Source organism: Sorex fumeus, unplaced genomic scaffold (assembly GCF_029834395.1).
Source record: "Sorex fumeus unplaced genomic scaffold, SorFum_2.1 ptg000094l, whole genome shotgun sequence".
In the NCBI taxonomy this organism is placed as follows: Eukaryota; Metazoa; Chordata; class Mammalia; order Eulipotyphla; family Soricidae; genus Sorex; species Sorex fumeus.
Window position 1 is genome coordinate 18,437,441 of NW_026606151.1, and position 27,556 is coordinate 18,464,996.

Consider the following 27,556-nt stretch of genomic DNA (forward strand, 5'->3'; position numbering starts at 1 on the left):
GTTTAATCCAGTTTGGGTGAAAGAAGGTCCATAGTCACTAGAAGCTACTGCAGTGACTGGCAACAAAAATGTGAGTTTTGGGGACTAGAAAATGAAAATACAAAGTCAAGGTTTGCTGGGTGACCTAAGGATTGTATATGTGTGTGTGTGTGTGTGTGTGTGTGTGTGTGTGTGTGTGTGTGTGTGTATGTGTGTGTGTGAGAGAGAGAGACAGAGAGAGAGAGAGACAGAGAGACAGAGACAGAGAGACAGAGACAGAGAGAAAGGCATGCAGACATACAGAGAGACAGAGACAGAAAAAAAATAGACTCACTAGAAGGCATGATTTACTCTAGTTCCTTTTTGGTATCCCTCCATCTAACACCAAGAAGGCACAGCCTCTTACCTTGATAATATTCTGGGATGTGAACATATTTTTGAAAATATTTTTTTAAATATGTAATCTATGCTACACTAGCACATCACAGGAATGAATGGAGATATTTCTGGCACCCACTCGAGCAAATCGATGAGTAACGGGATGTCAAGTGATCAAGTGATATAATTGATATTATAACTTCTCTATCCCTAGGCTGTAGTCTACCTTTTTAAAAATCTGCTTTTGATGCTACTGTGTGGATAAATATGTTAAGTATAACTTAGTGTCTGTATATAATTGTCATTATCCATCCTTAAATTATCCATAAGAATAAAGCTTCACTGATATACCAAGAGTAGTACAACACATTTGGTGTGGTGTAATTAGAAGGAAAACAATGTTGATAAAAATTTATATGTATGTACATGTGTACGTATATATTATATATAGCACAAAAACCTCAACCTCTACCAACATTTTAATGATCTCTAATACAGGGGCTTAATGGCTCCAAGATGAGATACAATTTTTACACACTTAGTCAATTATTCATAGCAAGCAATACAAAATAAATTATTTAGCATCTGCCTTTGGGACATGCATGGGTGTTGGTGGTAGAACTCAAAATAAAGTTGTTGAAAAAGTGTAATGGTGGTGGCATTGGTGTTGAAATATTGAATGTAATCAGTTGCTGTGAACAGCTCCTTGAAAGTATTAAAAAAGATTAAGGCCTTTTTCTATGGGGCATATCATATATTATTATTTGAGTTTTCACTTCTCTAATAATAAATAATGTTGATTTTTTTCACATGTATGTGAATTGTGTTTGAGAAGTATTTACATAGACATTTTGCCCATTTTTAAAAACTTGTTAGTCTTATGTCTTTAAGAAACACACGGATATTTTGCTAATTATTTATTTATTTTTTTTTTATTTACTGAATCACCTTGAGAAAAGTTACAAAGCTATCAGGTTTAAATCTCGGTCATACAATGATCAAACACCCATCCCTTCACCAGTAATTACTTTTCACCACCAAGAAGCCCAATGTACTCTCCTCCCACCCCTCCCGATACCTGTGAGACAGATGATTTCTACTTAACTCTCTCTCTACTTTGATTACATTCATTATTTCAACAAAAGATGCACCATTATTGTTTGGAATTTCCCCCCCAACAATCAGAACTGCTGAAAAGGCATTGTGAAATAATTAGTTTTATATTGCTGGTTTAAAAACCATATGATGTTGCATGGCTGCTATTATGATTTTGGATTTCTAATATTTTACTAATTAAGTCTGGGGGGATTTCTGCTAAGAATTGGATAATTACGAGATTGGTTTGTGTGCTTCCGGTGCCATGACCGTGCTGGAGAGCTGTTCGTGGGGGGCAACTCGTGGCCTCAATAGGGCGTGAAGGATATGCTGGTTCTGCCCCCATCCCATGAGGCTGCAGTTGCCCTGTCACCAATGGCTCATACCTGGCTGTCTAATGAGCCCTGAGGCTGCAGCCGCAGCGCTGCCGGAGGGGCGGGGGGTTGGGAAGGCAAAAGAGACAGACACCCTTTCCCTCCCAGGGGGGCATGGCACCATAGTTTAATGCATAGTCCATTTACATTTCTGCCGCAAGCTGCTGGGCTCTGGATTAGGTCTGTGTGTCTCCGGTGCCATGGCCGTGCCAGAGATCTGCTCTTGGGGGGCAACTCATAGCTTCGGTAGGGCGTGAAGGGCATTTTGCTCATTTTTTAAACCTCTTTAGAGAAGTGGTATATTGCATTTATGATCTGGGTGTATCAAACATCTTTGTCTAAGAGATGAGACCCACTTCATAATAATGAAAGACTTTCTTGACACGTGGTTAAAGACTATTATCAAGATATTGTTGTTTGGTTTAACATAAAATAATTTCATTATAAGGAAAAGGAAATAAAGGAAAACAGTCAGCATTTGATAACAGTTACTTTTTTTTGGTTTGTTTTTTGTTTTAAATGGACATGTGATTCTTCATGACCAGTCAGATGGTCTAGCAGTTCCTTCTTTGGGCAAGTTCCTCAACAGGGAGTTTAACAGAAATTGCAAGCTCAAGTTTCTGGGAAACAGAAACTTAAGCCTAGTCAAAACATGTCAGCTGCAGCCTGTCATGGTTGCAGTCTGGCTCTAGGTCTGAGTACCTAACAAGGTTATTGGTAACTTATTTTTAAAAAGTCCCCAATATTCTTTCTATTCATCTGTAATTTGTGTGATGAATAACATCTGGCTTCTCTCTCTCAGATTTTATCCAGAAAAAATTGCTGTAGTTATGGTCTTTTCTTTTTCTGAACTGTCAGTTAGACCAACACCCACAGCACATAACAAATAAAATGCTCTTGTTACAATGAGACACTAAATTTAAATATATAAAATTTCATCTAATCTAAAACACTTGGGATAGTTCTACTGTATTCCACACACATTCATTCTCTGAAAGTGTCAGTCCAGTCAGACTCAGCATATCACTCAGACTTCCATCAGTTAGAGAGAAATCCCATCTGCTTAATCTATACTTCTATTTTCAGTATTAATGGTTTCTAGGAAAAACCATGTACTCAGGCACAACTAAGACCATGAGAGAGGAAGCCACCTGACTCATCTTCCTAGAGCTGATGACTGAGCCAGTGAAAAACTGTTGATACATCTACTGCCGTTCTTGCTTATTAGAAAATCTTGAGAACAGAAAATGAAGTCACCTTTCTGGGAAAACTTCCAGTGTCCTGTACGTAGGGCACAGTTTCAAAGGGAGAGCATCCGGCCCAGTAAGCAGCTAGGGAACCTCATTGACACAATTAAGATGGCGAAGCAGGAACATTTGTGTAAGGAACATGGAGAGAAGCTCAGCCTGTTCTGTAAAGATGATGGTCAGCTCATCTGCTGGTGTTGTGAGCGGAAACCACAGTACAAAGGGCACACCACTGTCCTTGCTGCAGATGCCTGTCAAGGCTACAGGGTGAGTAGTAGTACTGCCCAGAATTCTTCATCAAGTACCCATTCCGCTTTTGCATCCATGGATCTGAAATAAATTAGTCTGAAGCACAGGATTATGATTAAGCTTTCATCACCTTAATCTTTAGATAAACTTTATATAGGCTCCCCATCTAATATGTACATATATATTAAAATGCATATTAATGTATATACACAGAGTGTTGTCATACTCTCCATGGACAGTGATATTTGTAAGACACTTGGCCCATGGCCAAACAAGTGTTTAATAAAAAAATTCATAAAGCCCTTAATGGCACTGAAAAACTCATAGGTATACCAATATATTCAAAGTAATATAGTGACTTTATAGAGCAAGAAGAAAATTGATTACTACTTTTAAGATACAAAGTTGGTTAACTTAAAAGTGTGCTCCTAAAATGAAAGTAATCTGAAAACTAAAAAGTTGATATTGTACTACATAGTTTAAAATTGTCTTTTGATTAGCTATTACAGCTCTTCCCTGTTCCCCATATTTTTTCTCAAGTGTTTTCCTAGCTGTGTTCTGTGATCCAGGGGCCACTGCATGGTGAGGACCCAGAGGCCTGACTGTTCAGTGCTAGGGCCCTGCACTGTTATGGGGCACTGGTTCCATATCTGATCATGTTTAGGAATATCAGTATCCTATCAGTTAGCGCTCAGAGAAAATATGGTTATGGGGAACAAACTGAGAATCCCCATCAAATATGTGCACAGTCTCATTGACATTCATTTGTCCTGTTGACCATTCCACTGGGGTTGATATTTAGAGACCACACACAGAGGTGCTCAGGGCTGATCCCGGGCTCAATGCTCAGGGTTCATTTTTTTGCTGTGCTTGGGGAATGATAGGCAGCATTGGAACAGGTATGCTGTAACAAGGCAAGCACCATAATACCTGTATTATGTCTTGATATGTCCCTGAACTCTTTTGAAAAACTTTAGTGGTAGTTGGTCTATTCTTACTTAAACATACTAATCTATAAAAACTCACCAGAGGTCAATAAACTGCTATTGGTTTTTGGATTTAACACATTATTATAAAAAAAAATGTCAGGTGGAGCAATAGCACAGCAGGTAGGGCGCGTTTGCCTTGCATGCGGCCAACCCAGGTTCAATTCCTACGTCCCTCTCGGAGAGCCTGGCAAGCTACAGAGAGTATCCTGCCCATATGGCAGAGACTGGCAATTTTCCTGTGGCATATTTAATATGCCAAAAGCAGTAACAACAAGTCTCACAATGGAGACATAACTGGTGCCTGCTAGAGCAAATTGATGAACAATGGGAGAACAGTGTTACAGTGCTATTACAGAAAATATTATTACACGTTATTATTTTCTTAGGCCGGAGCGATAGCACAGCGGGTAGGGCATTGGCCTTTCATGAGGCCTATCTGGGTTCGATTCCTCCGTCCCTCTCAGAGAGCCCTGCAAGCTACTGAGAGTATCTCGCCTTGCACGGCAGAGCCTGGCAATCTCCCTGAGTTATATTCAATATGCCAAAAACAGTAGCAAGAGATCTTACAATGGAGACGTTACTGGTGCCCACTCAAGCAAATTAATGAACAATGGGAAGACAGTGCTACAGTGCTATTATCTTCTTGTACCTTGTACAGTGTTCACTAGGTGAATGTAGCATTGTATACCTTAGGACATGGGTTATCAGAAGAACCTGTTTCTAAAATAGAAAAATGATATTGAAACCTTACCAATGTTTCAGGTTGTTCAGGAGATCAAAAATGTTTAAAAAGTTTGTTTATTGAAGCACCATGAGATACACAGTTACAGAGTTGTTCATGACTGGGTTTCAGTCATACAACATTCCAACACCCATCCCTTCACCGGTATACATATCCCTCCTCCAATGTCAAATATCACCAGTTTCCCTCTCAATGCCTTCTAAAACATCTACCCACAAGAAAGATCCCTTTTTCAGACACTTCTCTCTCATAATATCAAGTTTTTCACTTCACACAAATTCCTCAGTACGTATCCTTGAAAGTATAAGGACTATACACATTTCTAATATTATTTTATGTTTGGAAATCTTTTAATCTTCCTTGTGATACATGAAAAAAGTTGCTCAATAAATAAATCTTCGGGGCTGGAGCAATAGCACAGCGGCTAGGGTGTTTGCCTTGCATGTAGCCAACCCGAGTTCGATTCCCAGCATCCCATATGGTCCCCTGAGCACCTCTAGGGGTAATTCCTGAGCGCAGAGCTAGGAGTTACCCCTGTGATTAGCAAGGTGTGACTCCCCCCCAAAAAAGCAAATAAATAAATAAATAAATAAATCTTCATCAAACAATTTTTCCTCCAGGACAAGTTCCAGGAAACTTTGACATTGAGGAAACTAGAAGAACAAAATAACGAATGGCAAGAGAACATAAGAAAGAAAATAGCAAAACTCCAGGTAAGAATTTGAGTTCATTTCCTCAGATACGTTAGCTCTAAGGATCAGACATATAGCAGAATTCAGTCACAATCACGGTCTCCCGTTGTTCGTCAATTTGTTCGAGTGGGCCCAGTAACATCTCGATCATGAGACTTGTTGTTACTGTGTTTGGCATATCGAATACATCATGGTAGCTTGCCAGGCTCTGCCATGTGGGCAAGATACTCTCGGTAGCTTGCCGGGCTCTTCGAGAGGGGCAGAGGAATCGAACTTGGGTCGACCATGTTGGCTGCTTGTAAGGCAAATGCCCTACCGCTTTGCTATCGCTCCAGCAGGATTAGGCAAAAAAAAAAAAAGGAATTTTTAATCTCATTAATCTACATTAAAGAAAAAAAACCCAAATTCTTCTTTTGGTACTTCTAGTTAGACATAAAATATGAGAATTGAAGGCCCGTTCCTTGACCTTTCAACAGTAATTGTTGAAGAGTCCAAATATCAGTTACAAGGAGAAGACATGGTGTCCTTAGATTCATCTTACTGGTTTGCAAGCTTTCAACATCTCAAAGTACCTTTGTTTTGAGGTCTAAACATACCATTTAGAAATTTACCAAAATACAGGCTCTGGCATGTAACTTCCATGCTCAGAAAGTAATCATTCTAAGGAACAGGATCTCTCCATATGGGTTTCATGTTCAAAAAATTCATGAGGATGAGCAGAAAATGCGGCAAGAATATCTGCAATGCCAAAGAAGAGTTGATCATACTGCTATGATCAACCATAGTGGTCAAGAGAGAAACTCAGTGCTCTTCTGGCAAAATCAATGTACTCCAAAAGTTTATACTCAAATTTCACAGGTCTTTGGCTTTTGAGGTTGTTTTCCCTAACCTATGCCTTGATCTCTTTGTGTGAATTTTAAATTTGGATTCACACCTGTTATTCCTTACCTGAATTTAACAGGCAAAGTTAATCACGATCATGATCACTATCATCCTGTTGTTCATTAATTGGTTGAACTGTTGTTCATTAACTGCCTCGAGCAGGCACCAGTAATGTCTCCTTCGTCCTAGCCCTGGGATTTTAAAAAGTGCCATATTCAAGGCTCTTTCAGGGTTAGGAGAATGAGACCCATCATTGTTACTGGTATTTGGCATATTGGATACACCACAGGGAGTTTGCCAGACTCTGCCGAGTGGGCAGGTTACAGTCGGTAGCCTGCTAGGTTGTCCAAAGTAAGAATGAGATAGTAAGATGTTGTGTGGCTGCGAATGTGGCAGCGAGCTTCCGGGAGCTGGTTTTTATAGTCTCTGGGTCTTGGTTGTTGATGGGATTATACTGCGCAGGGGGCCAGTTGATGGGCAAGGTGGTAGAGCATTTGACTGCAAGGTTAATGGGAGACTAAAATATCCAAGTAACATCCAGAGTAACCCAAGTCCTGAGAGTTAAACTTCCTGTTTCTTATAAACTTTGACTGTTTATTTAAAGATAAACATTCCCCTGTTACTTGAATATGCTTTTTTTGTTCTAGTCTAAACTTGCGAAGAAAAAAAACGTTGCATTGAGTACAGTTTTTAGGTTGTTCACATGATCCTAGAAATGGAGGAGAAATCTTATCTATGAAGACTGGAGAATGAAGAAGAACAAGTTCTGAAGAGGCTGCAGGAGAGTGAAGCCCAGCTGGAGGAGCAAAACCAGGAACTGAACAAACACATCCTGGAATGGAGAGGAAATAAATGTCAAGACTCAGCCCAAAAGTTACTGCAGGTGAGACTGTGCACATGGGGGAATGGATGAAGGCATCAGTTCTGGGGGGTTTCGAGAAACTGGTGAGGAATTTGGAGAAATGGCCAGATTCCTTCTTTCTAAAAAACTCACACAAGTTTGAGGAAATTAAGTGAATGTTTACTTTTTGATATACATGCCTGTACTTGGGTGTCCTTCACTAGTCTGTAGAGTGCCTCTGTGTAATTCACAAAAGAGGCCCTTTGGATAGATATGGCAGTTCTCGGGAACCATGGGAAAACTTTTCTTGTCATCTGTTAGCCTCAGTATAATTAGCAGAGATTCCTAGTGACAAATGATCTTCACAAAGATAATCCTGTCGACTCTTGGGGGCTAAAAACCGACCACCAAAATGATAGATAACCTTTCCCCTTGACTTGCTTCTATGCCTTGCTCTAACAGATATTATGATACCTGATTTTAGCTACAATAAAGATATTGCACACTGTGATAAATGCTTGGAGGTCCTTATTCTATTTTCAAAAAGGATGGAGGTGGTACAGCAAACCTGCTGCCACCACCTAAAGTGACTCCATCTCCAGGGCTCTATGTGAATTTGCCTGTAAGGACCTTTGTAACAAAGTGTTCACTATAACTTCTTCAGAAGAAATTAGGCCACTGAACACAAAAAGTCCTTAATGATCAAGTTGAGACAATTTCTGATCTTCCTCCTAACAGCTCACAGGTTATATGGTTGTAGCAATGTAATTCTTCATGCTTCAAAAATAAGAAAAAATACTGTGAGATTGATTAGATACTGTCAGGGTATTACACTGGGTCAGTTTTTCTCTCAAAATTTGTGCATGCACTGGTGAAGGTAAACAAGGGTAGAGAGGATTAATATCAATGGTCTATCGCAGTGGTCATAACTGCTGGTCTATGGAATGATATGCAGACAGGTGTTGGACCACAGTGTGAAAGGTTTGATGAGCGCTGTGGTAGAAAATTTGGATTAGAATCATTCCCTGGAATTTATTAATTCATAGGCATAGAATGATTGAATTTACTCCTTGATATAATTATAAAGAAACAGCTACTCATCAAAGATCTATAAAATGTTAATATTTCTTTACCAATTTCTATTTTTCTTGCTCTATAGGATGTGAGGGACACTTTGAATAGGTGAGTGCTCTTTGAATTCTGGAGGGAGGGATAGTAGCTATATGGAGTCTAATGGAATGTTGCTCTGATGAAATTTCGGGGCTCTTTCTTACCTAGGATTTCTGCTATGAAGTTAGATGCACCAGAGGATGTCTTGTTAGATATTCACGCCATGCCTGATTTTGATAGCATTTTATGTCAATTGATAAAAATGTTTGAGATTGATAATGGCATGTGACATCCAAAATTCCTTAAATAATACAGGTGGGAGGAATATTGGGCAACACAGTTTACTGTGCTTCTCAGGCAGGTTCTAGCTAGAGTTATTGGTTTTCTAGATGATTCTTCAAGCTCTTTCTCTCCAGTTCACTACTGATGTCCTGATATAAATAACCTCTATTTATGTCCTATTTAGAAAAAAAATAATGACACTTCACACTCTGTGGACTGTGACAACTTTTTTTTTAATTAATTAATTTATTTATTAAATCGCTGTGGGAAAAGTTACAAAGCTTTCAGGTTTAGGTCTCAGTCATGCAAATATCAATCACATTTCCCTTTACGAATACTTATTTTTCACCACGAAGAACCCCAATAAACCCCCACCCCCACCCCCCAATGTCTGTGGGGTAGATGAATTCTAGTTAACACTCTGTCTACTTTGACTAGCTTCATTGTTGTGATAAAAGTTGCACCGTTATTATTTAGACTTCCACCCCCCCCCCCAAATCAGCCATGCTGAAAAAGCATTGTGAAATGATTTGCTTTCTACAGCTGGGTTCAAGAATTAAATGATGTTTTGGATTTCTGCTATTTTATTTATTAACCCTGCAAGTATTTCTAATGAGAGTCAGATAATTAAGAGATTGGTCTCTGTGCTTCTGGGGCCGTGGCTGTGCCGGAGAGCCGCTCATGGGGGGCAACTGGTGACCTCGGTAGGACGTGAAGGACGGGCCGGAATGCCCCCCCCCCCGTCCCATGAGGTATCCATCGCATCCCCACCCCCGGCTCAGACCTGCTCTCCACCAGGATCCCATGGGGCCGCCATCTTTCTTTCCAGAGTGGAGAGCTGTGACAACTTTTAAAGAATCATCAATTACACAATAATGATTATGTTTATATCATTAGATGTTTATGTCAATAGATGAACTAATCCATGGGTGGGGTCACAGGATGGGGTCATAGGATACACAAATAAGAAGGCAGTAATAGGATGGGTGTGTAGTGAAAATTTAAAAAAGAATTCCAAACTAAACATCTGTGGTAGCTGTGTAGAAATCACCCAAGATTTGTGGCAACTGTTCAGGGTTGCTTAGTAACATCGGGTGCCCCTGTCCCTGTAAGAGTCCTCCACAGCAGCTCTGCATTGCTTTAGCCTTCCTTAGCCGCACCCCGATTCCAGAGCAGCCTCTGTATACTAAACTATCATTACTCACTGCTGTCCTTGAGTCCAACCTGCTCATTTCAGGACACAGATAGGGAGACAGGAAATTTCCCCACACTGAGACTCTGTGAGCACTGATAGACAGGAGTACTGTGGCTCCAGCTGAGAACATTCACTGATAAGGCTTTAGTGGCTCCCAAGCAGTCTCAGAAGCTGCTGCTGCTGTTGCTACAGCATTGGAATCTGCAGAGTACAACAGAAGCGTCCTGAGACACAGAACAAACAGGGAAGCTGGGCTTCTTGTCATTGTGAGTCCTGCTTATCTTACATGTGATTTCCCACCTTATTTTATATGTGCTGAAAATAACTCGTGTTAACAATGGGGAAAAATTCACATGGATCAGGAAGGCTACTAACTTCTAGGAGACTCAGGGGCAAATGTAGAGAGATCTGAAGTGAAAGTCAGAAAACTTGCTCTTGGCACTTTCCTGACTCATGGATTAGCGTCCTAGGTTTTTACTGTGTCACTTAGTTTGGAGGTTTTGTTCCTTGATTTGTTTGTTTGTTTGTTTTTTGTCCACACCTGGTGATACTCAGCGGTTTGCCCTGACTTTACACTGAGGATTCACTCTTGGCAGTCCTGTAGACCATAACAGATGCCAGGGATGAAACCGGGTTGGCTGGTTGCAAGGCAAATGTCCTACAAGCTGTACTATGGCTCCCGCCCCATTACTTGGTTTTATTGATTGCTGGGGAGTAAAGGCATTTCTCCTATGGAATCCCCAGCAGTCAGAAGAAGGTGAACTGAAACATGTGGCAATAAGGAATTTGAATCCCACAGCAGTTTCACTTCACATCTTAACCCATAGCTGTTTAACTCTCGAGTTTAATCCAGTGAACTTCCTTGTCAAGTCCTCATTAAATAGAAGCCACTGAGTAGACTGACAACGAAAATGTGAGTATTTGGGGTAGAGATTGAAAATGTAAGGCCAATGTTTGCTTAGTGAGCCTAAGGCTCGTGTGTGTGTGTGTGTGTGTGTGTGTTGTGTGTGTGTGTGTGTATGTGTGTGTATGTGTGAGAGACAGAGACAGAGAGAAAGAGAGAGAGAGACAGGCAGACAGACAGGCAAACAGACAGGCAGACAGACAGACAGGCAGACAGACAGAAAGAGACATATACAGAGATTAAAAAATAGAATAACTAGAAGGCATGATATACTCTATGCACTTCTTGGGATCCCTCCATCTAGCAACTAGAAGGCACAGTCTTGAAAATAACCTTGGATATCTTAAATTTCATGAAGATATTTTTTTAAATAAATTATATGTAATATAACATATGTATCTAGGGCTGTAATCTAGCATTTTAGAAAAGCTGCTTGTAATGTTACTATTTAATAAATATGATAAGAAAAACTAATGTGGGTATATGCTATTGTCAACTTTTAAATTATGCATGAGAATAAGACCTTTTTCTCTGGGCTATGTGGTATATTACTATTTGAATTTTGACTTCTGTAATAATAAATGATGTTGATATTTTAACATGTTTGGGGACTTGTGTTTTTGTGAAGCATTTATACAGTCTTTTTGCCCATTTTTAAAAACTACTTAGTCTTAGGTCTGTGAGAAACATTTACGCTCATTTTTGCTCATTTTTAAAGCCTGTTTAGTGAAGTGATATAAAAATTTATGATTTATACTTGTAAAACATCCTTTTGTCTCTGATATGAGAAACACTTGGTAATATTGGACAACTTTATTGACAAGTGGTTAGAGGCTATATCAAGATTTTTTGTTTCTTTTAACATAAATTTCTTTCATTATAAGGGAAGAGAAAGAAAGGGTAACGTGTTCAAAAGACATTGTGAGCTTCTCCAGAGGAGCAAGAGCCCTGGATATCTTTTGAAAAGAGGTTATATGTGGATATTGTTCACAGTGTCTTGGCTTGAATTTCTTAGGCCTAGATACGTGTTGTCAGATACTATCATAAGGGAAGAACTTTGAACTGCTGGTGGTTTCATTAAATTGCCATTGACCTTTTCATTTTGATTTTTCTGTTTGGGACAGAGGGTTTATTTTTGATTCTTCATTCAGGAATCATTCCTGGCAGGGAAAATTTTTTTCATCCATTTTACTCATACATTGCTAAAATCATTTGAGTATGAGCTCTTCTTAGGGAGTCTTGCAATTGCAGGTTCATTTTCTCTGGGGCTTAGAAGCTCTGATCTAGCACCTATTCTCCTCCACTTAGATCAATTTTCCTTCCATCAAATCAAGGAGGATGGCAGAATGGACATATTATTTACTCTTAGTTTTCAGTGTTACTCTATAGGAAACTCTCTGGGCTTCATTGAACTGATATTGTTCAGTGAAGGAGGGAGAGGTAGATACAATGCAGTGAGGGATTTTCATTGATCAAATATGAATCCACTGAATAATCTTCATTGACAGGCCTAATTCCTAAGTGTTGCTTCTATAGTTACAAGCAATTGATCAGAAACAATGTATTTGTGATGGTTAGGTCATTGGTAAAGTATCTTAAACCTTCATAATATTCTTTCTGTTCATTTGTAATTTGTATGAAAAATAATTTCTGGCTTCTTTTTCTCAGATTTGACCCAGAAATAATTTCTGTAGTTATGGCCTTTTATCTTTCTGAACTGCAAGTTACAGCAACACGTACAGAAACTAAGAAATAAAATGCATCTAGTTAAAATGAGACACTAAATTTAAATACATGAAATTTAATCTAATCTACAACACTTGTGATAGTACTACTGTGTTCCCAATGCTTGATCTGAAAGTGTCAGTCCCGTCAGGCTCAGGCGACCTGTATTTCCATCACTTAGAATAAAATCCCATCTGCTTGTTCTCTACCTCTGTTTTTAGTATTAAAGATTTCCAGGAAAAACCATGGCCTCAGGCACAGCTCTGACCATGAGGGAGGAAGCCACCTGCCCCATCTGCCTGGAGCTGATGACTGAGCCAGTGATCATAGACTGTGGACACATCTACTGCCATTCCTGCATAATGAAAAATCTTGGGAACCAGCAACAGAAGTCACTGTCAAAAGGAAACTTCCAGTGTCCTGTATGTAGGTCAAAGTTTAAAAGGGAGAGTATCCGTCCCAGTAAGCAGCTAGGAAACCTCATTGACACCATTAAGAAGATGGAGCAGGAACATCTGTGTGAGGACCACGGAGAGAAGCTCAGCCTGTTCTGTGAAGATGATGGTCAGCTCATCTGCTGGTGTTGTGAGCGGACACCACAGCACAAAGGGCACAGCACTGTCCTTGCTGCAGTTGCCTGTCAGGGCTACAAGGTGAGTACTGCCCAGAGTGCTTCACCAAGTACCCGTTCCTCTTTGCATCCATGGATCTGAAATAATTTAGTCTGAATTCCAGGATGATGAATAAGCTTTTCATCACTCTAATATTTATTTATTTTTTATGTAGGAGTACTGCTATTTATTCAGCCACTGATTAGCTGATTGAATTGTGCATGAACTCCACCTTACTTTTCTTTTTCATTTTTTATAGTAAAGTAAGGCCCTCCCGTTGATCATCGATTTGCTTGAGCGGGCCCAGTAACGTCTCCATTGGAGACTTTTGTTGTTACTGTGTTTGGCATATCAAATACGTCACGGTGAGCTTGCCAGGCCCTGCTGTGTGGGCAAGATACTCTTGGTAACTTGCCGGGCTCTCAGAGAGGGGTGGAGGAATCGAACTCAGGTCGGCCATGTTGGCTGCGTACAAGACAAACGCCCTCACCGTGAGAGCAGTTACAAAGCTTTCGGGTCTAAGTCTCGGTCACACAATGGAACACCCATACCTTCATCAGTGCCCATTCTTCACCACCAAAACCCCCAGTATACCCCCATCCCACACTCTCCCTCTACCTGTGGGGCAGACGATTTCCACATTACTCTCTCTCTACTTTGATCACATTCAATATTTCAACACCAGACCCACCATTATTATTTGAGATTTTACCCTAACACTCATATCTTCTGAAAAGGCAACAATAGACGATTTGTATTCTATTGCTGGTTATGAATGACATATGATGTCGTGTGGCTGCAGTAGGGCCACGTAATTTTGAAATTCTGAAATTTTAACACTTAAATCTGGAGGGATTTCTGCCAAAAGCCACTGGGTTTTGAGATTTGCTCCTGAGTCTCTGGGATCACGGCCATTGAGCAGCTTGATCAGGAGCCAGAGAGGCCGTTTGTGGGTGATGACTTGGGGTCTTGTTGGGGTGGGGAGGACAGGCCTGGCTCCACCCCCATCCCGTGAGTCTCAACAAGTTTTGTCACTGCGGGTCCAGACCAGTCCTGTCCAATGGCCTCTGGAGGATGATGGCCACCGAACCACCAAGGGGAGCAGGCGGAGGGACAACACCCTTTTCCCTGTGGGGTGGCCTGGCAACAGTAACCTACTGCGGGGTCCGGATGCATTTCTGCCAAAAGCTGCTGGGTTTCAAGATTTGTTTCTGAGTCTCTGAGATCAAGGCTGTTAAGCTGCTTGATCAGGAGACAGAGAGGTCTTCGTGGATGATGACTTGGGGTCTCGTTGGGGTGGGGAGGACAGGCCCGGCTCCCCCCCATCCCATGAGTCCCAACATGTTTTGTCACTGAGAGCCCAAGCTTGACTGTCCAATGGCCTCTGGAGGATGATGGCCACCGAGCCGCCAAAAGGGAGCAGGCAGATTGGGGTCCAGACGCAATTCTGCCAAAAGCCACTGGAGTGGGGAGGACAGGACCGACTCCACCCCCATCCCATGAGGCCCTTCGTGTCTCGTCACTAGGGGCCCAAACCTTATTGTCCAGTGGCCTCTGAAGGATGGCGGCCACTGGGCCATTGGGGGGAACAGGCCAAGGCACGAAACCTATTTCCACCTGGGTTGGCTCAGCACTGGTAACCTACTGCAGGGACCGGAGGCATTTCTGCCAAAAACCGCTGGGTTTCGAGTTTTGTTTCTTAGTCTCAGGGATCATGGCCATTAAGCAGTTCAATCAGGAACCAGAGAGGCCATGCCTCCAATTATATAGCTTAGCCAGAGGTGGTTTGTGGGTGTGTTTCCCACATACCTAACCTTTGGCTGTTTACTTTCTTGGTAAACTTTGCCCCAAGATTTTGGGGTCTGGCCAAAGGCACAGCAGCAATTTTGGGGTATCTGGAATTCTGAAGGCGCCATCTGGCTGCTGATGCACTCGCCTCATAGGTACAGATTGACCTGCTGGCGGCACCATACCCCCTCACTCTAATCTTTAGATAAGCCTAATAATGGCCGACCATCTAATATATACATATAGAGAGCCATATTAATGCATATAGACAGAGTGTTGTCATAATCTCCATGGGCATTCATATCCTGTCCCATGACCAAACAACAGTGTTTCCTGAAATAATTTCATAAAGCTCTTGAAAGCATTGAACAACTGATAGGTATACCTATAATTTCAGACAAAGTAATATACTGACTTTATAGAGCAAGAAAATAACTGATTAGTATTTTTAAGATAGAAAGTTGATTAACTTTAATAGTGTGCTTCTAAAATGGGATAAAGTAGTTTGAAACATAATAAAAAAGTTTGATTCTTGTACTATATATTTTAAAATTGCTTGCATAATGATTTTTTTTTGTTAAATATTACAGCTCTTCTCTGTCTCTTTCTTTTTTACCAAGAGTGTTTTACTGGCAGTCTCCTGAGATCCAGTGGTCATTCCATGTGACCCAAGACCCAGAGGCCTGACTATTTCGTGCTAGGGCCTTTCAGTGCTATGGGCCACTGGGTCCCTGGCCATGTTCAGGAATACTTGTATCATATCTTTTGGCCATCAGAAAAAAATATGGTTCTGGAGATTAAACTGAGAATCCTCATAAAATCATGTGCTTTGTCTCATTGACATTCGTTTGTCCCATTGACTCTTCCACTGGGGTTGGGATTTGATGACCAAACCCAGAGGTGCTCAGGGATGACTCCTGGATCTATGCTCAGAGTTAATTTCTGGATGTGCTTGGGAAACCCATAGGCAGAGTTGGACCAGGTATACTCTTACATAGCAAGCACCTTAAACCCTGTATTACCTCTCCCCTCTCCATCTGTCCCTGGACTCTTTCAAAAAATCATAGTGGCACTTGGACTACTCTTACTTATACATACTAATACATAAAAAATGTTAAGGAATCAATAATCTGCTGTTAATTTCTGGATTTAACACTGTACTATTGAAAATATTATTATATATTATTATATTCTTGTCATTTGTACATTTTTCACTAGGCGAATGTAGCATTGTATGCCTTAGGCCATGGTTCATCAGATGAACCTTTTTCTAAAATAGAAAAACTACATTAACAACCTTACCAATTGGTTAGGTTGTTCAGGAGGTCAAACTTTTAAAACTATTTTGTATATTGAAGTACCATGAGATACACAGTTATAGGGTTGTTCATGATAGGGTTTGAGCCATTCAACATTCCTTCCATACAACCCATCCTTTCCACTCTTTTACCTTTCCTGCCACCAATGTTCTATGTCACCAGTTTTTCTCCCTCTGCCTTCCAACCCTTCTGTCCATGAGATATTTCTCTTTCAGGGGATCAAGTTTTTAACTACATACACATCCCTCCATGTGTATCCTTGAAAGTATAAGGAGTATACAATTTTCCAATATTATTTTATGTTCAAAAATCTGTGTTCATATATAATGAAAAATTGACATATATAATAAAAAAATGCCTATTCATAAACCTTCATCAGACAATTTTCCTTCAGGATAACTTTCAGAAATCTATGACATACTTGAGGAAACTAGAAGAACAAAATCAAGACTGGCAATGGAACATAAAAAAACAAATATCAAAATTTCAGGTAAGAATTTAAGTTTATTGGCCTCAGATATGTTTTCCATAAGGCTTAAACATATAGAATGATTGGGCAAAAAGGGATGCTTTAATCTTATTCATCTAGACTAAATAGATAAATGATAAATTATTTGTTTTAATGCTCCTCATTGGCTACAACTATGAGAATTGAGCTCCTTTGACATTTCAGCAGTAATTGTTGAGGAGTCCCAATATCAGTTAGGCAAAGAAGAAGTGGTGTCCTTACTTAGATTTATCTTGACTTGTTTACAAGCTTTAAACATCTCAAAGTAACTTCCTGTAGACCTACCACTCAGAAATGTAGAACAATGTAGTGTCTGGCATGTAATTTCCATCTATGAAAGTCATCATTCTGAGGAACAGGATCTCTCAGGTGGGATTCAGACTCAAAAAAATTCATGAGAATAACCAGAAAATAAGGCAAGAACATCTGCAAAGGCAGACTAACATCTATTTCTATGATTGAACTGACTGCTAAGGAGAGAAACTCAGTGCTCTTCTGGCAAAATTGATGCAATCCAAAAGCTTGTACTGAAATTTCACAGGACATTGGCTTTTATTTATTTTTTATCGAATCACTGTGAGATACAGTTACAGCCTTCATGTTTGAGTTTCAGTCATACAATGATCAAACGCCCATCCCTCCACCAGTGCACATTCTCCACCATCAATGTCCCCAGTATACCCCCGACCTTTCTAACCATACCTCTGCCCCTATGGTGGACAATTTCTCCCATACTCTCTCTTACTTTTGGGCATATTGGTTTGCAATATAGATACTGAAAGGTTATCACGTGTAGTCCTTTAATACTTTCAGCACACATCTCCCATCCCGAACAACTCATCCAACCATCATTGTCTTAGTTGACTCCTTCTCTATTCCAGCTGCCTTCTCCCTCAGCTCATGAGACAGGCTGCCAACTACATGGCAAAATTCTGGGCCCTTGTGTCTACTTTCATTGTGTGTCAGTTTCATATTAGGACATTGGCTTTTGATGTTTTCTTCCCAAACTGATGGCCTGATCTCTTTTGTGAATTTTGAATTTGGACTCACAGAGGGTATTCCTTCCTCCCTCAATTTAACAGGCATGGGTAATGGGAGGATACAATATCCAAGTAACATGTAGAGAAACCCAAATCCCTGAGAGTTAAACTTTCTGTCTCCTATAAAAGTTCACTATCATTCTAAGTGAATAAAACTACTGTATTTTGATGATTTATTTATCTAAAGAGATACATTCCCCTGTTACTTGAATATGCTTTCTTCATTCTAGCGTGAAATTATGGATAAAAAATATTGCATCGAGTCTTATTTTAAGGTTTTTCACATGATTCTACACATGGAGGAGAAATCTTATCTATGGAGACTGGAGAATGAAAAAGAGGAAGTTCTGAAGAAACTGCAGGACAGTAAAACCCAGCTGGAGAAGCAAAATCAGGAACTGAACAAACATGTTCTGGAACTGCAGAGGAAATGTCAGGGCTCAGTCCAGGAGTTACTGCAGGTAAGAATGTGCACGCAGAGAAATGGATGAAGGCATCAGTTCCTGGGCTTTCAGAAGAAATGGTGAGGAGTATGGGAGGACTGGCCTCCTCCTTTCTCAAAAATTCACACAGAATTTAAATGAATGCTTCTTTTATATGCATATGCCTGTATACTAGTGTCCTTCACTGGTCTGTAGGGTATCTCTGTGTAAGTAGGCCCCTTGGATAGGTAAGATAGTTCTAGGGAACCAGGGGAGAATTTTGTTAGTTATCTGTTGTTGTCAGTATAATTTTCAGAGTTTCTAGTGTCAAATAATCGCCTCAAAGTTATTGCTGTTGACTCTTCAGGTCTAAAAAGTGGTACGAAAATGATTGATAAACTTTCCCCTTGACTTACTCCTGTATCTTGTTCAAATGAATATTATAAGGCTTGATTTTAGCTATAGCAAAGATCTTCTACACTGTGATAAATACCTGGAGTTCCTCATTCTATTTTCATTAAGGATTGCACTGTCAAACCAAGACCTTCCAACTCAATGCAAACCTGCTGCCACCACCTTAATGTGTCAGTCTCCAGAGCTCTATGTGAATTTATCTGTAAGGACCTTGTGTCAAACAATGTCCACTATAAACTTTTCAGAAGAAATTTGGTCACTCAATGAAAACAGTGCTTAATGAGCAAGTTTGAGACAATTGCTGATCTTCCTCCAAACAGCTCACAGATTGGTAGTGGTAGAAGTAAAAACTCCGTATGTTCCCAAAGTAAGAAAGCATGCTCTGTGGTTGATCAGATATTGTCATGTTATTGTACCAGGCCAGTGTTTCTCTCAAACATTGTGCATGTGCTAAACAAGGGTAGAGAGGTTGAATATCAATGTCTGTTGCACTGGTTGTAACTGCTAATCTCTGGAATAATATGCAGACACATGTTGAACCACAGATGTGAATACATTGAAGAATGTTGTGGTAGAAAATTGGGATCAGAATCATTCCCTGGAAATTTATTAATTCATAGGAGTAGAAATATTGCATTTATTCCTTGACATAATTATAAAGGAGTAATCACCCTCCAAAGTTCTATGAAATGCTAATATTTCCATTCCAACGTCTATCTTTTTTGCTCTATAGGATGTGACAGACACTTTGGATAGGTGAGTGCTCTTTGAATTCAGTGACACAGGGATAGCAGTTCTATGGAGTCCAACAGAATATTGTTCTGATAAAATTTATGGATTCTTCTTATCCAGGACTTCTGCTATGAAGTTAAATGCACCAGAGGATGTCTCATTGGATATTCATGTTGTGCCTGATATTGATAGCATTTTAAGTCAATTGATAAAATTGTTTGAGACTGATAATGGTATGTGACAACTAAAATTCTCTAAATAATAAAGGTGGGAGGAATACGGGGCAACATATTTTACTGCTCTTTCCTTGACAGATTCTAGTTGGAATACTGTTTTTCTTGATGAATTTTCAGCTCCTTCTCTCCAGTTCACTAGTGACGTCCCTGAGTTTAATAACCTCTATATCTGTCCTATATAAACTACAAAATAATAACACTTCATACTCAGTTCACTGTGACAAATTTTAAAAACTCATAAATTACACAAAGCATAGAGAACAGGAATTGCATTCTCTTAAGAAAACATTGAAAACATATTTTTATGATTTGTTAGGCTATAAAATAACAACCACTCTGAAAAATTTCAGTTTTAATTTAATGAATATCTAGTGATTAAAAATAATGCAATGTTTATTCTTAGCATAGTATCTCACATTAAGTGTTTCCCTTGCATTCAGCCAACCCGGGAAAGATCCCTGGCATCTGATTTGGTCCCTGAGTTCTGTTAGGAATAGTCACTAAGTGCTGAGTTAGGAGTAAGTCTAGAGCACCATCAAGTGTAGCCTCAAGCCCCTGCCTCCACCACCACCACCCAAATAAGATCACAAGAACTCACAAATTTCAGTAAACTGACTACAGCTCAGAAGTATCCTCAAAATGAAGTCTAACAACGCTTCAACAAACACGATTGCTAGTTTGTGTTTTCACTTGAAGCTAACACAATGTACTTCCAAGATCTTTCTGGTTGTTGGCAGAATTCACTTCTTGATCATGTAGGACGAGGAACACTTGCTCTGCTGGTTGTAGACTGGATGCCTCCTTGTGTTTCCTGAAGAAAACTCTCAAGTCCTTATGCATAAGTTTCCCGACATGATCAATTATTTCTTCAAAGTGATATCAAAACCAAGTATCTCTTGGACAAATCTGATGCCATTATTAACATTGCCATAATAAATTATAATAATAGACATGAAACCCCATTATTTTTACTGTATAAATCCAATGTAACATGATTGTTCTCTGGTCCTGAAAGTACTTATACAAAGTTGGCAATAGAGAGAGGATTATTACAGTCACTGTTAGTCTGCCAGCCTCAATGATGAAAACTAAATTGCTCTGTGGACACTATTTTGTCTTTATTTATTCCACTTGGTTTAGTTGTAGGAGTGCTTATGGGATGAGCACTGACTTAGCACTGGCTGTCTCCACATGCTTAGTTTATAGAGACATTGCTTTGCATTTATGACCAGAAAAATATTCTGAATTCAAAGACATGCTTTGCTGCACATGTTTCACACAAGAAAAGTTAGTGCTTCTATACTATGAGAGAATTATGCCATAACTGGGGTGATGATAGAGGCAGTTGCTATTTGGGTGAGGGAAAAAGCTTCATATAATTCACACCTCCTCATCTACAAAGTGAGTTGCAACCAGTTATGTGTATCTATGCAGATACTATTTTTCTCCATTACTCTGGCCAGTGTTCAATCAGATCTGTTGATGACAATATTGCACCATTTCTCTAGCTGAAATGAAACCATTCCAGTATTTTCATTATGTATTAACATTTTGTTTTACATACTAATTTTTTATTTTCTAAAAAAATAATTTTTTCACTTCTGACTCTAAGCTCGCAGGATCAGGCCTGAATGTACTCAGGCAACCTTTTGAGTGGCCAGAGATTAAACCCAGGTCACCACTTGCAAAAACATCCTACCCACAGTACTATCACTTCAGCCCCAATTATAAATATTCATATAATATATATAGAAGGAACATATTTGATGTGGTACTTCAACTATTATGCATACATATTTGTTCTGTGCGTTTTACTTATTTTTTAGATTTTATTTTACTCATTGTCTTTTGTTTTTTTGCTATCAATTATATGATTGCATTTCAACTCCACACACCCCACCAAAATATCCATTTCCCTCCACCATTCTCTGCTTTACAAAGGTACATTCCTCAAACCCCATCTATTCATATCTCCACCATGGTAAGCGTGGTTATGTAGTTCAGTTCACAGATTCTGTTGTTTTTGATCATTTGATATTGATTTACAAAGTTTCTTTATATTCCATATATGAGAGGAATTATTATATGTTTGTCTTTCACCTTCTGGCTGACTTCTCTCTATAAAAACTGCATAATTAAATCTTACAGCTGAGTCGCATTCTGTTGTATATATACACACTACTCTCTTTATTCAGTTATCTGTTCTTAGAAACTTGGGTGGTTTCCAAATGTTCAGTATTGTTACTAGTGCTGAAATCAACATAGGAGTGAAAATGTATTTTCAATAGCATTTGTGGACCTTTGGCTTAGGTGTCCAGAAGTGTAATGACTGTGTCATATGGAAGCTCAATTCTTCTTTTTTGATATTTCTCCATTTTCCAAAACGGTTGAAGCAAGGTAGCTACCCACCAACAGTGGATGAAGTTTCCTCTTCCCATATCTGGCCAATATTGGTTGATTAGGTCTTTTTGGTGTGTCCCAATCTCCCTGGTGTGAGATGATTACTCTTTGCTATTTTGTTAGGAATTTTCCTGATAGTAAGTCACGGTAACGGTCACAGTCCTCCCGTTATTCATCGATTTGCTCCATCGTGAGACTTGTTGTTACTGTGTTTGGCATATCGAATACATCACGGGGTAATGGAGAAAATTTTTCATATCCTTATTGTTCATCTGCGTGTCTTCTTTGAGGAAGTGTCTGTACATCTTCTATTCTACCCCCTGTTTCTTTCCCCCATTTTTTTTCATCGCCCAATTTTTGATGGGTTTTTAAACAAGGTCTGTTTTTTTTTAACAGTAAAAAATTCTTTATTACATCATGAAATATCACAGTGAAAAAGTGATGCATTACATAAATTCCTGTCCCCTATTTTTCTGTATTGACTTCAGAATTTATCATTAGGATTACCAACAAACTTGGGCTGGAGCGATAGCACAGTGGTAGGGCATTTGCCTTGCATGCAGCTCAGCCCAGCTGAGCCAGGTTCGATTCCTCCACCCCTTTCAGAGAGCCCGGCAAGCTACCGAGAGTATCTCCCCTGCGCGGCAAAGCCTGGCAAGCTCCCCGTGATGTATTCAATATGCCAAATACAGTAACAACAAGTCTCACGATGGAGACATTACTGGACTTGCTCGAGCAAATCGATGAACCAACAAACTTAAATTTTAGATCTAAGCATTTTCAGTTTTATAGTTTTTTTATTTAATAAGAGCATTAGCTATTTTTAAATATGCATTTCTTTTTATTTTTTATTTTATTTTTTTCTTAAATTTTTATTAGTGAAACACTAATAAAAGGTACAGTTGTAGACTTACAAATTTTTGTGCTTGGGTTTCAGTTATACAATGATCGAATACCCATCCCTCCACCAGTGCCCATTTTCCACCACCACATGTTATAAGAGAGGATTTTAACAGTGGGTTAGTATTTTCTAGGTGAATTGAAAAGCCAGTGTCAGGATCGTAGTTCTTTAGGGACTAAAGCAATTGGTTTAATTATCACCTGACTTCTGTGTAGAGGGTAAGAGATATTTCAAGTAGAGTAGATGGAGAGGGGCTGCCTTATAGTGCAAAACACATTATAAAACTAAAAATACACATTCTTTTTTAATAAATTGAAACTGACTTCTGACAAACTTCAATAAATTTGGTAATCAAGTCATGGCTTCCTTATGTATACACTCCAATTTTATAGCCATGGCTATAAAATCCTTTCTCAGCCCTGCTCTCAAAGGCTAAAAAGTATTTTTTTAGACTCTCCTTATATTACTGCTATTCATCACAGCTCTTTTTAGGCACTTTTCTCTGTTTCTTTTCCCGCTCATTTTTTCCCTCTTACCATTGCAATCAAAACCATTTTCTATAGCTCACTTGTTGGGTGAAAATGTGTAACAGAACCGCAGCAAAATGCTGTTTTTCACTCCTTTATCTTTTCTTATGAACCATACCTCTTCATTTTAATGCCAACAGAAAAATAAAACATCAGATTTTATAACAAGTTTAAAATATGAGACCACAATCAAAGAGACTAGTGGTCAAAAGTTATATTTGATCTGAGAAGAAAAAGAACTTACTTCCCTTAATTCTAGACTTATGGAAAATATCAAAATGTAGAAACCATTGGATATTTTTCCCCCTTTACCTACTTTCTTTTTAAAAAATTTTTATTTATTGAATCACCGGAGAAAAGTTACAAAGCTTTCAAGCTTAAGTCTCGGTCATACAATGATCATACACCTTTCCCTTCACCAGTAATTATTTCTCACCACCAAGAACCTCAATATACCCCCCTCCCACCCCTCCCGATAACTGTGAGATTTCTACTTATCTCTCTCTCTACTTTGACTACATTCATTATTTCGACAAAAGATTCACCATTATTGTTTATAATTCACCCCCACCCCAACAATCAGAACTGCTGAAAAGGCATTGTGAAATAATTTGTTTTCTATTGCTAGTTATGAAAACAATATGATTTTGGATTTCTGATACTTTATTAATTAAGTCTGGAGGGATTTCTGCCAAGAGCCGGATAATTAAAAGATCGGTTTCTGTGTGTCTGGTGCCATGACTGTGCTGGAGAGCCGCTCATGGGGACAACTCCTGACTTCGGTCGGGCGTGAAGGACGAGCCAGTTTCACCCCTCCTTCCCATGAGGATGCAGTTGCCCTGTCACAACCGGCTCATGCCTGGCTTTCCAATAAGCTCTGAGGTGGTGGCCACCATGCTGCCAGGAGGGAAAAAGACGGAAGAGACAGAAGCCCTGTCTCTCCCAGGGGGGCATGGCAATTTAATGCATAGTCCATTCACAATTCTGCAGCAAGCTGCTAGGCTCTGGATTAAGTCCTTATGCCTCCAACATCTGTTTTTTAACAATTCAAAGTTTTATAAATAAAATGCCAAATGTGTTCAATCAGCCCCTGTTTAGAACTCATAGAGGGGAGTTTAATAAGTGAGTTAAACAAAGAACAGCACTGTAGCACTGTCCTAGAATAGATTTGAACAATGATTAAGGAGCACTGAAGCACCCAGAGCAGAGGTAGTCAGAGAGTCTTCACCGTGCTGGGCCTCAAATACAGGAGGGGGATCTGAAGAACAGGACAGAGTGTGACCTGAGAGAGAGAAGTGAACAAATATTTTCATCTGGCCTTTGGCTTATATTAATGTGAGAAAGATAGAAATAATGTTGAATAAGAACAGGAGAGTGCTTAGAGCCTTAGTAGTATATTGCGACTATTATCAGATATTTTACAATGCCACATAATGACAGTCCTGGCCAGTATTAATCATATATTAGCTCTTCAATCTTCCCCACCATCCTTTGTGACCGATATGATTTCTATTTAACTCTTGGCGATTCACAGGGTTTACTCCTGGCTGTGCACTCAGGAATTACTCCTGGCAGTGCTCAGGGGACCATGTGGGATGCTGGGAATCAAACCCAGGTTGGCCATGTGCAAGGCAAACACCCTATCCGCTGTGCTATTGCTCCAGCCCCTATATTCCTATATTTTTACTTTTTATAACAAATTTTGATAAAATGATAATAAAGATTAACAGAAAAAGTTTTTTTTTTCCGACTATGGGCTGATAATATTTGAAATATACTGAGTACTATGTATGAAGTAACCAAGTCATTTTGTTTTCTCTTGTTTAATAATTCATTATTTCTTTTTGATTTTTTCCCAGATGTTGTTACTCTCGATCCAGATACAGCACACAAAGAGCTACTTGTGAATGAGAAAAGAAAACAGGTGACTCGAGGATCCCCCCAAGTGAAGCCTGAGACTCCTGCTAGGTTTAAAGACTTACCTTGTGTCCTGGGATGTGAGTCCTTCTCCTCAGGAAAACATTTCTTTAGAGTATTGTTTTTACAAGGATCTGAGTGGGATGTAGGAGTTTGTCTGGAAAATGTGCCAAGAGACAATGCCATGAGACGGGACCCTGAGTCTGGATTCTGGGCCATCAGACAATGCAAAGTTAATGATTATGTAGCCCTTACATCTCCCCTAACTCCTCTTTCTCTACAGAATGTTGGCTTTTTAAGCATTTTTCTGGACTATGAGGCCGGACTTGTCTCCTTTTACAACTTGGATACTGGCTCCCACATCTACACTTTCCCAAAGGCCTCATTCTCTGAGCCTATCAGGCCTTATTTCTGTATTAGTAAAAATTCTCATCTGAGCACATAATCACCCAGCTTTTAAAAAATTATAAAAAATAGATTTTTGATATTTATATGAAAAAGAGCACAGTATCCAGTTCAAAGGAAAAGTATTTAAATTACTGACTGTAGAAATTTTGGTTGCTTTCTTCACAGTTTCCCATAACCTACACAGATGATAAGCTTAGTATATACCTAATAGATTTGCAATAAATAAATAATTGTAAAGACTCTAAGCAAGTAGCACAAATGATACTTCCTTTTAGAGCACATAGGCTTTAGAGGGAAGTTAGTTACAAAGACCATACACTGTTCTATTTTCCTCCTTTCATTAGATTCAGTATTATGAAAGAAATACTCGGCCTAGGTAAATTCCCACCAGTGATTTCTTTTTAGTTAATAAAAACCTTTCCTTTGAGAATGAAAGTGCTGAAACAGTTCCCATTCAAGTCCCTTGCAGGGTATGGTACAAATGTTGGCAGAATACTGTCAGGACTACAGCGGTTAATCCCAGATCCTAGGAGAGGTTTATATATCCCACATGAGTAAATATAAACTGAGGTCAAAGAAATAAAGAATATAGAGTTTATTAGAGAGCAAGTATTCAATTAAGAAACAAATTGTAGTCACTTGTGGTATATAACAAAAACATATGGCTCAAATACCCAAGGGCAAGAGGAATGAATTCCTAGCAGACTGGTTTATCGTTGGAAGCTTGCCAGAAGTGTTTGTGGGAGTGAGGGGTTGGGGGAGATGTTAGGACAGAGAAGAGACCACTGTGACTTGATTATTGAAGATCATCACTGACATACAAATAGTGCAAATGCATACTGATAACCTTTCAGTATTGCAAACCATAATGCCCGAAAGGAGATAGAGAGAGAGACAGACAGACAGATAGACAGAGAGAAACAGACAGACAGAGAAAGAGAGAATAAAAGTATAATTACCTGCTGCAGAGGAATGGAGTGGGGGTGGGTTATGGCAGGATGAAAACTGGGAGCATTAGAGGTAGGAAACATACAGTGATGAATGATGGGTGTTTAAATATTGTATGAATGAAACCCAACTATGAACAACTTTGTAATTGTGTATCTTAAGGTAATTCAATAAAGAAAAAAATACTCAAAGTGTGCATTTATGGAAAGAACGAGTAGCATTATTCTCAAGTAAAAGAGCTCGCTCAAACACACTCTGAATGAAAGTGGAGCATAAACAGAAAAAACTATTTGTATTCAATTTCTAATTTATATACCTGTGAGTTCACAATTTTGGTAGCCAAGAGCCAACCCCCAGCTCTCTCCAGCAGAGGAACTAAGAGATAGGGGACCACCAATTGATGGTCAAAGAGGCCCCTTTAATGCAGAGCTGTGAGCGTACTCATAGAACATCTGAAGGGTGATAGAGGTATAGGACAGCACGTAGGTGTGACTCATGATATACAAAGTGAAAACGTTTCAGTGAGGTAATTTTGGGGGGAGGTTTAACTCAAGACATTCTGTCTCCAAGAGACATCTATATTGCCTTTTCCTTTCTCTTTAATTATACATATTAAACAATTGAGTTTACTTCTTATTACTACTTGCATTTATTTGGATAAACATAAGAGATATAGATTTCAAAACTTAATTCTCTGGCTC

At 39.3% G+C, this 27,556-nt stretch overlaps 1 protein-coding gene across 4 annotated transcripts; it reads left to right on the forward strand.

Annotated features, from left to right (window-relative positions):
- LOC130040354 (E3 ubiquitin-protein ligase TRIM38-like) lies at positions 1-27,041 on the forward strand. Of its 4 annotated transcripts, none has more exons than XM_056132399.1 (10): positions 1-70; positions 5,674-5,766; positions 7,275-7,510; positions 8,628-8,650; positions 12,906-13,337; positions 16,797-16,892; positions 18,181-18,411; positions 19,520-19,542; positions 19,639-19,751; positions 25,442-27,041. In XM_056132399.1, the coding sequence occupies exons 5-10, from the start codon at positions 12,930-12,932 to the stop codon at positions 25,942-25,944; spliced, it is 1,374 nt and encodes a 457-aa protein (XP_055988374.1). In that variant the 5' UTR covers positions 1-70; positions 5,674-5,766; positions 7,275-7,510; positions 8,628-8,650; positions 12,906-12,929; the 3' UTR covers positions 25,945-27,041. The 4 variants fall into 4 exon arrangements, with proteins under 4 accessions (XP_055988374.1, XP_055988378.1, XP_055988376.1 ...); XM_056132403.1 differs by having other exon boundaries at positions 18,226-18,411; XM_056132400.1 differs by lacking the exon at positions 1-70 and adding an exon at positions 3,253-3,340.
- The last annotated feature ends 515 nt before the right edge of the window (positions 27,042-27,556 follow it).

Excerpts from the sequence above, each read along its gene's own strand:
- LOC130040354 (XM_056132399.1), top strand. The coding sequence starts at position 12,930 with ATGGCCTCAGGCACAGCTCTGACCATGAGGGAGGAAGCCACCTGCCCC. Across the intron at positions 13,338-16,796 it reads TTGCCTGTCAGGGCTACAAG|GATAACTTTCAGAAATCTAT; the intron begins GTGAGTACTGCC and ends ATTTTCCTTCAG. Across the intron at positions 19,543-19,638 it reads GTGACAGACACTTTGGATAG|GACTTCTGCTATGAAGTTAA; the intron begins GTGAGTGCTCTT and ends CTTCTTATCCAG.